General features: G+C 38.1%; 1 protein-coding gene across 2 annotated transcripts in view; it reads left to right on the top strand.

The window, feature by feature from the left end:
- The window catches only part of PCSK5 (proprotein convertase subtilisin/kexin type 5), a 256,481-nt gene that overhangs the window by 112,928 nt on the left and 128,596 nt on the right, over positions 1-14,957 (top strand). For both annotated transcript variants that reach the window (XM_075021033.1, XM_075021034.1), the window contains exon 8: positions 10,050-10,262. In XM_075021033.1, coding sequence (XP_074877134.1) covers positions 10,050-10,262 — 213 coding nt within the window. The remainder of the gene's footprint in view (positions 1-10,049; positions 10,263-14,957) is intronic.

Genomic DNA, 14,957 nt, shown 5'->3' with positions numbered 1-14,957 from the left:
TTTATAGCTTGTTACTCATCTAAATTTCTTAGTTTCCACTGTAAAATGCTTTTTCTGCTATATTTATGGTGCATCTTATGGTGTTAGAAAACTCCACATGTAAGTAATTACAGATTTTGGCCAAGTGATCTCTTGGATAAATTAAATTGGAACATAGGGACATAAGACAGGAAATGACCGCGTAGGTCATCCAGTACAGTTCTCTACTATCGCAGGCATTATGTCCTATAAATACATTCAAAAATTTCTATTCTAGAATGAATTAGAAATTTTTTCCCCTCTATTTCTGTTGGGAGACCGTTTCACAGCTGTCACTATTCTATTGGTTAGAGATTTTCTTCTGAGTTACAGCCAGGCTTACTCATGTGCAGTTTTCTGCCCTTTTGTTCCTGGGCCAAAATTGAGCTTCAGCTCCTTCCATTTTTATTTCTGACATATTTAAAGAACACAGTCCCCTCTCAGACTTCATTTTGATGTGACAAACAAGCCACTCTCATTAGTCACTTAAAAACCAGGCTGTCCATCTCCTTGCTCATCAGAGTGGTGCTTCTCTCCACATCTTCCAACCGAATTCTTTTCTTTAATGCAGGTGATCATAATTGCTAGATTCACTAACATGTTCTTTCTTTTTATGTCAAAATCACCTAATAACTTTGTTTCCCTGACTCATCCTTAAAATACTCTCCTTGTAACTTCCTTAACCCCTGTGCTTCTCCAGCATAGCCCACATCATCTCCAGTGCAACCATTTCCACCTCCACCTTGCTGTTACATTAACCTTCTTTTTTTTGTTTGTTTCATTACCAATTTCTTGGAGGGCTCATCACATGTTTTGCAGAAACCAGACAGACTTGTTCTAATACATTTCTCTGTATAAAATAAGTTACCAGAGAAAAACATAACAGCTTTACCTGGGATTCTAAAGCGCATGTTGCATTTTAACCTGTTCCCATTAATGCTGGTGCCTCTTGCTTGGTCCTTCAAAATCTGTTTTACAGTCTTAACAGTAATCTTTTGTATATTCAATTTCCTTCTGTTAGTCAGAATTTCCAAACCACAGTTCATTCCTGTAGTTCTTTCTGAAACACTTTCTGTTTCCTGGCATTGTTTTTTCAAGTGTGGGTACCAGAATGGTGCATGGAAGTTGAAACTTTCTCTGTGCATGCATAGTACCATTTCCCTTTTCCCTTCACATGTTCATATTCATCTCCTGCTTAACCATCCAAGGAGCAGACTACATTTTAGGACAGCTCATTTCCTGTTCGTTATCTTCCATGACCCTAAACTCCCTTTCAGAGTTACCGCTTTCCAAGAGTTTGTCCACCCTCCTGTGTGTTTTACCAACAAGCTTCTTTTCTAGGTCTTACTACCTTGCATTTGGCTGATACGTATATCTCAGAATGCCTTAATGGCTTTGCAGATGTGGTTTATAATTGATATGACTTAGTTTTCTTCAAACTGAGATTGCCCAGCAAAAATCAGTTTAGGTGACAACCTTAACACATCATTAAGCTAATAATAATTCTTTGCTCTACCATTTGCACATAGTTAGCAACTTTCAGTATTCAGCCAAAGTTGAATTAGGGATATTGCCTTCCAGTAAATGAAATAGAATTTAGGCTCAGTGTTATCTGGATGAACTTTGATACTATGCACTTTATTTTCTTTTGGAAATATATAAACAAAGCTAACCTTAAAATGTCTCTCCCTTGCTTTCTGTGAAAAGTGAGCTTTTTCACAGACAGCCAACGTGTAGTACAAAAAAAAAATGCAGAAGAAGAAATAATATACCAGAAATGTTCTTACATTACATTCAATGGAATATACAAATCCTAAAAGGCAGGAAAATTTGGAAAGAAAGTTACAGGAAAATATACCTCAAAATGTCCAGTTTCCTCACAATGTCACAAAGTGTGCTGGAAACCAAAACTGTTTAGTTACCTCATCCCATCTCACACATACATGGAAACTGTCGTAACAAGCCAGAATAGCATTAGTGCTTTTGGACATGTTGTCAAAAGTGGCCTCTGGTTTTGGGTGCCCAGCCTGAAACAGGTGATATATTTGAACATCAAAAACGACACCATTCTTCTTGTGGATTAATTCTTAATTTGGAAAGCCAATACTGAAAAGCAGCTTTGGCAATTGGGTCTCTTTCCATATACTTAATTATATACATTTCAGAGAGCATTTTTGAAAACTGAATCTGGTTACTTTGTATGGGCAAATCACATATCCACTTTACTCATATACTTGAAAAACAGCAGAATCTATGTATTTCTATGTGTAATGTGGGAAAATAGATTTCTGAAAGGCAAATTGCTGGAAGTTTGGCATCAAGAGTTTTTCAGTGCATAGAATTTAACATAAGTTTAAGGCAAACAACCGTGAGGGCAATGATTTTGCATACAGCCTAAGTGTGTTGTTTCTTCCTAAACAAATGCTATGGGAGACAAACTGCATGAAGTGATTATTACTACAGTCCTCAGTCTTCAGAGGTAGAAGTGGAGCAGCCTTGTTTTCCTGCTCATCTACTGAAAAGAGCTAAATTTGCAGAAAATTTGAGATTCTTTGTTGAACCTCAGAAGTACAACAGACATCTCAAAACCTGAAGGTTTCCATAAGGAAGAGCCTGATGCAAGTAGTGAAACTACTGTGTGGATCTGGTGGCCATGGGCTCCTCTCTAGAGTTTTTAATCAGACAGTAGTATAAAGGTGATGAGAACTGCCTGAACCCACTCCATAGAATGGGTGTGTTTGTGTGAAGTCCATCCTATATCCAGTCCTACACAGGTATCTGTCTTGTGCACTGCCTGTTTACTTTGGCTTTGAATGCAGAGACAATTTCACTTATCATTAACTAGAGACTCTTTGTGCACCAGAAATTTTGGAAAACCCAGCTCTTGTTTTATCACAGGTGTTTACAATATACAGCTTGTTTTATTTTTCTTTTATCCTAGTAAGAATATCAGCAACAATAACAATAGCAATGATAATATGGAGAGATAGCCTGACCCAGAACTGGAATTCATGCAGCCCTGTAGCTGGCTCTATTTTGTTTAGGAAAATGAGAAATTCATTCCAGCATTCCACAGGTTCAGATTTCAGTTTCAGCCAACACTTCTTTTGGTTGCACTTTAAGCACTAATTATAGCTCTGTGGGGAATATCTTGGAGCTGTTTAAGCTGTTGTTCTAGTGGAGAGTAAAATAAAAAATACACCACATGCAAGGATGCATGTTGAAACGTTCCACTGATATATCCCAATAATTATTGTGTTAATGCATGGGTGCTTGTGGTTATTCAATACGTGATTTTTTTATGCACACATTAAAATATTTTCACACTTCAGTATTTTAAAGGTATCACATCCTACGAGCTAATAAAATACATTCTTCCTTCTTTTTGTCATGATAAATTAATTTGTCTTTCCTTTTCTTAATTAAGAAGCTGGTTCAGAAGTAGCCAAAAAGTTTAATTTTATTAGCAACAACTTGCCTTTTCAACAATATAATGTAATCATTGCTTTTTGTAAGTAGTGACAGATTTTTGCATTGAGTATGGAGTGTGTGTGTGCCTGTTCCAGCACTAGGAAATATTTTCTTGTCTTCCTAGTTTTCCTAAGAGTAAAAACATGGCTGCTAATATAAAAACACAAGACTCAATTTTTATACATTCCCTCAAACATGCATCTTTAATTATGTACACCTGTTAGGCTTATTAGTAATTTCTTCACAGTTATCATAGGTGAACATTTTAAATGAATTGATGCACAAATGTGAATTTTTCTGAGAGTGTAGATACCTCAAGAGAAAGAATGGCTTCAGAAATTTCTCCATTTGTTCATGAATTTTTACTTTTAATACCCAAGGAGGATGTTTTAATAAACAATAATCTGTTTGGCTATCTTCTGATAGCACTTCAGAATTGCTGGCTTGGACTCTCAGCTTACCATTATCTTTTTCGGAGGGATGCCTACTTTCAAGTGAGAATGTTGTGCAGTCTACAGAAGAGTCTTTTAAAGGGTGCTGTGCCAGCCTATTTTTCATTCCCAGATTAGAGGTTAAGTGGACTGGTAGAAACTCAGCAGGAGCTGGGAGATGCTGCTTCTCAAAAGCAAAATGCTGCCAGTCAGCAGATTGGCAGCACTGTGCCTCTACACAGGGCAGCAGCATCCAGCTCCCAGGGAGCACAGAACTTGGTGGAAGCTGGAAGCAAGGAGATGCTGCCTCTCACAGGTGCATCTCAGGATGCTGTGATCCTTAGTGACTGGCCCTACAGTGGTCATACCACGCTGCACTCAAAATCATGCCTTCATAGTAGGTTTTTTAGGTCTCCAGAGTACTGACCTCTGTTCTGCACGTTCACTTAGGAACACTTCCTCTTTAGAAATTAGTTTTTAAGGAAGAGGTCATACCATGGGCTACTTTTTCTAACTTCCGTGTAAGGATCAATTTCACTTCCCAGCAGTAGTTTTTGTTCTTGGAAGCATTAAGTAATTTTAGAACAATATTGGGGAGAATAAGGGAAATTAAATGTTTAGGCTCTATGTGTGGATCAAATGTCCCTCCTTCTCTCTCTGTTTTATGTTTTCATGTTTTGTTTTCTGCTCATGGGTGTGAGATTTCCAGCATATTGATGCCAAATTACCTCTCCCTGACTGCAACCTCTGTACCTCTAATTGCTCCAGGTAGCGGTTCTCTCCTCTGCCTTTCCTGCTTCTTCACATTTTCTTCCCTGTCCCTTGGTAAATTTGATCACTTTTATAGAGGCAGCGACTCACCCCATAGGCAGGGGGAGGGTTATTGGGGCATTTGATTCCTGGGCAGGAAAACATCAGGATTCACAGACTGGATTAAGGCAGCAGTGAATGAATGTCCAGTCTAAACTTTGCAAAAGAGTGTGAATAAATCTTGCGCCACTGGCTCAAACTACATCTCATAGATGGAAACTGTTTTTATTAGATGGAAGTGTGCTGGAAGCAACTTGAAAGTATGTGGGGCCACTGGATGTCTCTAGATTAGTGTGTGAAGACCTCTACCTTATAATGGTTCCTGCCAGTACCACTAAGGCATTTACTCATAAAGATGTGGTTTATATGTATACACACACATACACAAACACATACCCTTGGAGCGCGGGATGTTCTTTGAATAGTGTTAGGAAATTCTGCAGATGTCATTATGAACATGTTCATACTGCCTCTGGTTCTTGGCAAACTCACCCTTCCATGCTGCTGAACTGGAAAAAAAAGAGCTTTCATATCACTTACCCTGCTTACAACTTGCTGACCAAGGAAAAGGAGGCACTAGCAGGAAAAAAGTGGGAATGCCCCAAGATTCTTGTGCCATGCTTTTCCAGGTGCAATTTCTGCCTTGAGGCCTTTTTGTCAATGACCTGAGTTCATTTCATTCAAGGTCAGCTGCCTGTTGAGCATACTGGCTTTGTCCAGAAAATGTGATAGGAAATTGGACTATGATGAGGTCAATAGCAAGTCTCAGTTGTCAGTGAAAGACTTTTTCTTTTCTTTTTCTTTTGTTAATGGAACACTTGATTATTTTTTTAAAATTATCTGAGATTTTATGCAATTTAAGAAAGTAGACAAAACAAAAGGAGAACATTTCATAATGGTCTGACGTGCACTGACAAGCAGAAGTGCAGTTATGGACACCGTGAAGAGTTTGTAAGAGGGAGTGCATAGCTATCATTGCAAATGGAAGAGCAGAAACAGCACTGTGCCTAGAGGAAAAGGTAATGCATTTTTAACATCATGGGACAAGAACTGAGCACACTTTGCTGCACACCCATTCCACCCTGGTCTATGCCTCTGTTATAGTTCACTAATTCTTTTAGTGTTGCTCAAGTTGTACCCATATTGTTTGTAGATGCACCTTTGCTTTTGAATAATAATGACACATGGCTTCTTTGGCAGCTCAAGGCTTGACTTTTCATCCTGACACCCTTGGGCATCTGGCAGATGACAGTTGATAGATTTAGACAAACAGTAAAAGCTACAGAGTGCCTTACATGTGTGTTTATCTTAACTTTGTAACACGGTCCAAATGTTATTTAACTTCATGTATTTAAAGGAGACCAATTGGGAATGGCATTCACATACAGTAGGACAGCTGATGCTGTTGCTCTAATTACTTGTTTGGTATAGTTACTAGCAAGTTTATAATTTCCTAAGCATGACTGTGTCTATTGAATTAAAGCAGGGTGTTTGGAAACAGGGAGAAAGAGGAAAACAAATGGTAGTTTAACAATAGGCAGTAAATGTAAAACAGAACTTACTTACTTGACACATTATTTTAGTCAGGTTGAATTTAGTTTGGGGGTTTGCTTTTTTTTAATTTTTTTTTTTTTTAAGGCTGCCATTTACTTTGCCAGATAGCTTCTAGGAAGAAGATCTTTAGCATGTTTTCTAGACTGAAGGTAATGCTGTTGTTTTATGTGAAGTTCTGAGTTGTTAAATGTGCAGTATTGCAATGTTTTAGAGGAACGGGAATTCTTTCTTTGTATTAGAAAATACTCTTTTCCATTAGTCAGTGTACCTGGTACTTTTTTATTGCAATAACAGAGATGTTGATACTTTATATATTTGCAGGAGATATTAGTTTTGAAGAAATATTTGTTATTATTTGTTTACAAAAAACTTAGCATAGAAAGGTAAATTTGGGTGCAAATGTCTGTTATTTTGAAAGCCCCGTCATTACTGTTAAAATCTAAATTGGTGTTTATAATTTTTAAATACTGCATTGCAGAATTTCTAACATCCATTGGCGTGTTTTCATCCAGACTACATTTTGTGCCCAAAAATGTATTCACATATCTATTTCTGCAGCTCATTTTTCATTATTAGTACAGCAGCATAAGTATGCATCTAAAGAAATATAGACACATTCTCTGTGCAGAGAAGCTAATAATTCAAGGGTTACTCCTGCAAAATTTACACAAAGTACAGTCTTACCCTACTGTGAAAAGATTTTCGTTGCATGAGTAGAACAAATCATGTTATACTGCTGTTTGCACACAAAACCAGATGATGATGACAGCAGAAAAATGACAGATGGACTGTTATTGATAGGTTATTTTCCTGTATGCATATGTTTTTGAGGATATTCTTTATAAAACTTTTTTTTTAAAAGTGCAAGATAGGCTTTCAGACAAAATATTTAGATTCCATTTTTCTCCTCCTTGGATCTGTGGTTTGATTACTCAGAATTTTCATTTCTTCTCTCTTGGTTGTATTGGTGGGTTACTCTGAATTTCTCATGGGGTACCAATTTGGCCAAATGTAGTTACATAATACTGTGCTTTCAAGAAATGCACATGAAGAGCAAAACTGTAAAATTTTCCAACTAGCAGATAGTTGTGAAAATTCATTTAAAAAAGGGGTTTGCTGGAATATTTTGACATGTTCTGGAGGTAGAAGTGTGTCTGTATAATATGCTTTTTTCTGTGTATTCTACCTGCCTATGCATATATTAACATTGGAGGGGGGGGGGGGTATGTAGGAGAGAGAAGTTGTTTTTTAAGGGCAATGTAGGACCAGACAGGAATCTGTCCATGACTCTGAAATAGATGTCAGAATTGACGAACAAGCCAAAAGTGACCATTGAGGAGGCAGAAGATGAAAGCAAATAATAGAATACTGCTGGGAAGTATGATCTAATTACAAGAGATGATGGGATGAAACCAAAACAAAACCAGTAAAAATCAAGCAGGAGCACATCAGAAAGTAGAGAACCAGCGTATCTTTAGCATAATCCTCCAACCCATTCCCCACAAACACACAGAGGGCCCTAATTTCTGGCTCCCTGACCTGCTGTGATAATAAATCAGTGAATATGCATGAAATTATTTTTCCATTTACCCTTCCTTTCATGTGTCTCATCAGATGTTTTTAGAATGGAGGGGTAAGAAGTAAAAATATGCAAAGGGAGATGACAGGATTGTAGAACGAAAGAGAAGTGGTTCATAAACCAGTACCAGCGCCATGAAGTTGCAAAAAACACATCCCACTGGCTTTGGGAGGCTCTGAATCAGCCCCTGCTGGCTGAGAAAAGCAGGCAGAACAAGAACCCCAAAGGGAACGGGGGTTTTGATTTGGCAAGAGTTCACGTTGTGGGGAAGGAAAGCTGTAACACTTCATAAAGGTTGTCTTTAAAACAACAAAAAATGTTGCTGTTTTGCATCTTTTTGTTAGTGTAGTAGCTAAGATCAACTGAAGGAAATAAAAGAAGTTGAAATAGTTACACTTCCTGGCTGGTCAGACTGATCTTCTGGAGAATGTGGATTTCATAATACATTTAACTTGGCACCCTGGGATTTTTTTCTCTGCTTGAAATGTTTTTTTAATGAAAACTTGCATTTTAGAGACATAACCTTATGTCAACACTAGCCAGGAGAATTTGATATTTAACTTATTTTGCTGGAGAGAAGAGTGTCTCCAGGTAGTATACTTTTATTAACTCACAAAGTGAAATTCATCAATGTTTGAGAACTCAAACCTGGATTGTGAACTGTGAGGGTTTCTTATGTCTTACATAAGCAATGTCTTACATTGATGCAGGTTCGGTTACGCTCAGCACAAAAAGCCCTAGTGAAACCCCTCTGAGCATCTGGATTAAATGAATCTTTGAATTGCTAATTGTTTAAGGTTGACCCGGTAGATGTCCAACAGCAGTTTTTTGTGGTACACAGTTGCACTCTGTTTAGAAAAAAAGACACAAACAAACAAACTCCACCCATGGTCAAGCAATTAATTCATGCACAGAAAGTGGTGGTTTATGCCTTATAACATTTATTTATCATACAGAGGGGTGGGCTTACCCGAAAACCAAGTAGATGCTACATGATGAGTTGCAAGCAAATGAGGTATAAACGAGACTGTTAGCATAATTATAACTGAGGGGGATGTCCCATGTTTTGAGAGAATGTCATGTAAGAAAAGGTGACACTATTTAGCTTATTAAAAGAAAAGTTTAGCTCTTTGATGAACCTTTCTATCTGAACAGTACAGTGCTTCCAGATAGTGAGTGCTCATAATTAATGTAGATCGTACAGTCACATGAATCTGAATTTCATTCATTGGTATGAAATACATAAATATAAATAAGGAAAAGCCCAATAACCCATATATTGCTAGTTGTAAATTCCCATATATCAGCCATACAGGTTACTGATCATCTTCACTTTTCGTATCAATGCCTATTTAAGAGTACTTGCACCACCAATAACATTTTGATTTATGTGGACAGTATATAACTTTGGTGTATTAAGAAAACATCAAGGTGAGGTTACCTATTTTAAGTCCTGATTTGAAATAATGAATATGCCTAAGTAACTTGCCCAACTAGTCATATATTTAAAAATCATGCTGAACTAATGTTTTAATGCTTCATTAGAATAGATTTATAAGAATCTTTTGGTTTTGTCCATTTTGTTTATATATTGTGTTGTGCATTTAGCGTCCATAGTGGACTAGATGGGTTGGACTACATGATCTGAGGTCCCTTCCCACCTCAGGTATTCCGTGATTCTGTGATTTATAGTGTCTGTGAAACAATGATGCTCTGGTTCAAAGTATATAATGCTACCCAAACAATACCTAGTGCCACCAGGCAAGCCAAGAGGAAACAGCTGAGGGCACCCTAATAAATGGAAGACATCATGCGTTACAAAGCATTTTAGTTTCAAATATGGTATTTCTTTTCTGTTTCCAGCCCAGTATGATGTTTTAGTGCTTCCTCTGAGTCTTCAACGCCTCTTTCTTGGTACAGCTGGATAGTGTAGATGCAGAGCAACAAACACTGTATAAAAGTTGTTTCTAAAGCTGTGTTCATACCACTCATTTTCTGAATTTTTCTGGTGTCTCATTCTGAACTCTGCTAAATCCTATTTTCATTTCAGATTCTTCTCAGTGAGCTAGTTTCTTTTGTTGTCTTTCTCTCATCAGATGTCTTTCGGAGGGAAAAGTCCTGTTGGTAAGCAGGTGAGGGGAAAAAGAAGAATTATTAATCAAATCTTTTGTGCCATTTCCAAACAGGGACGAAGAGGCTTAGGTTCAGTCTTTGTTTGGGCATCTGGAAATGGTGGAAGAAGTCGAGACCACTGCTCCTGTGATGGCTACACCAATAGCATCTACACTATCTCCATAAGCAGCACAGCTGAAAGTGGAAAGAAGCCATGGTATCTGGAAGAGTGTGCATCCACACTAGCTACAACGTACAGCAGCGGGGAATCCTACGACAGGAAAATAGTACGGTTTTTAAATTTTTTTTTTAGGTATATGGGTTTGTGTTTTGCATAGTGACTTTGGGGAGAAGGAGAGAAAGAGACCTCATTTATACTAATTAATAGACTGCTTTAGAAAAAAAATCATATGTGGGCAAGTTCATTTAGCCACAGTGTGTTACTTGGTTGGAGTCACCATACTGCTCTTTGAAACCAGCATGGGTATCTCTGCATGTTGCAGTCTAATGCAGTGCAGGTATACCCAATTCACAGCAGGTTTTTCCACTCACCTAGTTACTGTCAACTCTGAGCGATGCTTTCAAAGATCCTATTGCCACTGCCACCGAAAGAGATTTCTTTCATTACCAATATCTTGTGGCCCATCAGTAGGCCTGAGAATGTATCTTCCTTTTGTTTTTAATCCAGTTATCAATACTTTTCATATTTTACACACATGGTAATAGAAGTTTTCCTACGTACCTCTCTATTTTCTCAGATTTATTTTGATCCAGCATCATTCCTCTTTTATATTCAGTGATGGTCAGTTATTAGTCATATTGCTGCCTATTCCAGCTAGCTGATATATTGTAAGCAAGATTAAGCTCAATGGTCATCTTTCCGGTATTGTTCCTCATCTCATTCTTAAACAGCCAGCATCCATTTTCCATTATGTACTCATCTTGGCTGGAAACCAACAAATTATTTTAACTGTGTTCGATAATCTATTGATACCATTTCTATTTGTAGGCTGTATCTGCTTTTTCAATTTGAGTGCATTCAATATGCTTTCCAATATTCAATATACTACTCCTTTTAACCTTTTAAACCCTTGTACTAGGATTAATCAGGTTTGCTGATATTGTTCTCTTCCCTGCTTATTTATTCTAGTCTATAACTTCCAGACCTTAATTTCTTCCTGATCAGAAAATTTAGAAATTTGGGTCGTTTCCCACCCCCCCCCCCGATATTTTCTTAAGCACTCATCTAACATTAACTTCTTTCTGGTCCTTAGCAGACACCTCTCTTGGTGTCAGTGAGAAGTTAAAAATTCTTGCAGCTATGTTTTTTTAATACTGTCTGCCTTGTCTTTCAGGATTCTGGGATGCTGACCATCCCTTCTTGGATTCTTCCTTATTTTCAGATGATCTAATTTTTGTTTTAAACTTGTTCTGAGGTACTTCTACGTTCCAGTAATTTTTCTGTTCTTAACTTGCTTCTCTCCACTGAAACCTTATCTCTCTTCCTGGCATGTTTCTTGTTCTCCCTGATAAATAATAATAAAGAAAAGAAATTACTCCATCTCCTAGCAGTCCTCACTTCTGTGATTAAATTCCCTCTCCTGTCCTTCAAAAGACCTTCACTAACTTCTTCATGTTTAAGTAAGACAATGCAATATAAGGTGAGCAGATGCGATTGTGGTTCGCCAGCCTGACCTCTTGCTTAGCTGACTCTGTAGGACTTCCCTGAGTCCTTCAAATCCAGCAGCTGCTATCAACTTGACTATAATTTTTATAAATACAATCAATCTTGCTTTCAAAGTTTCCAGTGACAGAAATTCCACTTAAATATAGGGCAAGTGGTTTTAATTACCTATTGCCATTTAAAAACTTCTCTTGTTTGGTATCTGAGCTCCTCTAGCTTCAATTTCTAGGCATTTGGTTGTGTCACATATTTTATTGCTAATATGAAGGGCACTCTAGTTGTCTAACGTCCTTCTACCCATGTAGCCCGATTAGTTAATCCCTTTTGATAAATGAAGGTAAGCTTCTTGCATCATTCTGTATAAAGCATGTTTTCTTGTAAACCCTCTCCCATTTTATGAGCCTTGAGCACCCAAACTGGACACACCAGTCAGGTAGCAGCAGTATCAGTGCCAAATGCACAGGAAAATGTCTACCTGTGAGTGCCAGCTCAGTTCCACTCTCTTTATACATTAAGCCTGACTGCGACTTGTTAGCTTCACTCTCATGTAATGTGTTCATTGTTGTGTGATGCCAAACCTGCTTTCAGAGCTGCTGCTTCTCTTTTTTGGAGCTGGTGGTCCAAGGACAGATATGAGGGTAGCTATGGTCTCTTTATTGCACCATTTACCACTGCGTATACTGGTTTAGTGCTCAATCCAGACTAGCCCTCATTATCACTTTCTCTTTCTTGAAAGTTTCTTCAAGTGCAACATTCATCAGAAGGTGCTGGTGTTTTCTTCTAGGTCTTTGGTAAAAGCTTTAGGTCATACTAAGGCCAAGAACCAAATTGTAGAAGGCCTGATTAGAAACCAGGCTCATTTCTTGTATGTGCTATGAGCATATATATCATTTCTCTGCTTCTAAGTATGTATCTGATTTCTCATATATGCTTACATTTTGAGACCTCGTAATTATCCCATTTTATATCTATGTATTATGTGTCATATACATTTTTAATCGCTTAAATTTAAATAATTTAAAAATTTTTTCAATGTGCAGTATCACATTATGTGTCTTGTAGAATCCTGACTGTACTACTTTCAACCAAAATGTTGGCCAGAAAAAAAATACTGCAGCACTTTGGCAAGCTCTCTTTTCAGCAGCTTATGTCATCCAGCATTAAATACACTACTAGTTAATTAATTTATTAATAATTAGTCTAATACTGTATCAGCTCTTTTACACTAGGTAAAAACTTGTCAAGTAGATGAAATTATTAGGACAATAGTGCTTACCCTTTCAAAATAGTGACACTGTGTGTTTTTTCTTTCGATCTCCTGGAACTTCTCCAGTGTCCAAAGACTTCCTAAAATCAACAGTATAGTCTGACATGTTCCTTTTCCAGCTCTTGTAAAAGTCTTTGGTGCTTCCAAACTTCCTGATTTAAACTTTCTCTTTAAAACAGTTATAAATAGGAATATGATTTATCATCTTTGTATGCTCTGAAAACTTCATTTAGATTTTTTTTCCAAAAAGGAACATTCAGTGAAATAGCCATTTACTATACACTGCTATTAACTATTCTATTATTTCCGGACAATTAAAATAATATTGATTTGGGGGTTCTTTTGCTTCTGATGTATTTGAAAATATAACATCCTAATACTTTGTTCTTGTAGACTTCACCATTTGACCTTTGTCTTTCCTTACCACCTCTATGTACCTTCTATCTTTTAATTTTCACTCATTGCTATCCACGTCATCTTTTATTCATTTTTTAATTTATTTATTACTTCTTGCACATGTCAATACTAGTTTTGTTGACCAGTATATCTGTCGTGATTTAAGCCCAGCCAGCAACAAAGCACCACGAGGCCACTCGCTGACTCCTCCCCCTCCTGGTGGGATGAGGAGAAAATATAGAGAAATGCTCATGGGTCAAGACAACGACAGGGAGGGATCACTCAATAATTATGCTCATGGGCAAAAGACAGACTCGACTTGGGGAAAAATCAATTTCATTTACTACCAATCAAATCAAAGCAAGGATAATGAGAAGTAAAACCAAATCTTAAAACACCTTCCCCCCACACCTCCCTCGTTCCTGGCTCAACTCCACTCCCTGTTTTCTCTCCCTCCTCCCCTGCAGCAGCGCAGGGGGACGGGGAATGGGGGTTGGGGTTAGTTCATCACACATTGTCTCTGCCACTCCTTCCTCCTCAGGGGGAGGACTCCTCGCTCTTCCTCTGCTCCAGCATGGGGTCCCTCCCACAGGAGGCAGTTCTCCACAGACTTCTGTGACATGGGTCCTTCCCACGGGCTGCAGTCCTTCATGAGCTGCTCCAGCGTGGGTCCTTTCCGTGGGCTGCAGTCCTTCAGGCACAGACTGCTCCAGCGCAGGCTTTCCCGTGGAGTCACGGCCATCTTCAGGGGCAGCCACCTGGTCCAGCTTGGGGTCCTCCATGGGCTTCAGGTGGCCATCTGCTCCCCCTGCTCACCTTCATGGGCTGTAGGGGCATCCCCTCCTCCAGTGCACCTCCTCCCTCTCCACTGACCTTGCTGTCTGCAGAGGTGTTCCTCTCACATTCCAATCTCCTCCCCTGCTGAAGGTTTCCCTTCTTAAATTTGTTCTCCCAGAGGCACTACCACTGTTACTGATGGGCTCAGCCTTGGCCAGAGGCAGGTCCGACTTGAAGCCAGGGAAGCTTCTAGCAGCTTCTCACAGGAGCCACCCCTGCAGGCCCTGCCCCGCTACCAAAACCCTGCCACACAAACCCAAAGCAATATCCTTGCTTATTTTTTTTAATATTCTAGTAAAATATCTGTATGTTTCTCAGTCCTTATTTGTGGTTTTCTACTTAACAAATTTAATCTTTCCTCTGATTTTTTTAATAGCTGTAGTTTTCTTGATGATTGTCTTCCATTCTTTTCAATTAACGTGGACATTCTGCTTTAACAGATTTACTATTTCAATAAGTGACCATTGCTTATTTTTGATGTGTCACTCCCTTATGATTTGTTCTAGCATCAGAAACACCTGGAGGTGATCTCACCTTTATTGTTAAAGACTTTCTTATGTAACACAAGAATAGATAAATTTATAGTTTACTGAAGTATAGTACTCATCACTTCTAGAATTTATGCACTGTGCTAATACTTGCAGTTTGATATTTTATTGTAAGATTTTTGAAAGGTATACTTTACAAAGGAGAGATTAATTATTATATATAGAATGAACATACATTATCCCTTAATTAGGGAAATAATGAAGAGATTTTACATAAACATTATTGAAAAGATTTAAAGATATGCCTCTT

The sequence above is a fragment of the Buteo buteo genome, chromosome Z (genome assembly GCF_964188355.1).
Source record: "Buteo buteo chromosome Z, bButBut1.hap1.1, whole genome shotgun sequence".
In the NCBI taxonomy this organism is placed as follows: domain Eukaryota; kingdom Metazoa; phylum Chordata; class Aves; order Accipitriformes; family Accipitridae; genus Buteo; species Buteo buteo.
Note: the sequence above shows the minus strand (reverse complement) of the source record. Positions and strands in the feature narration are given on the sequence as shown.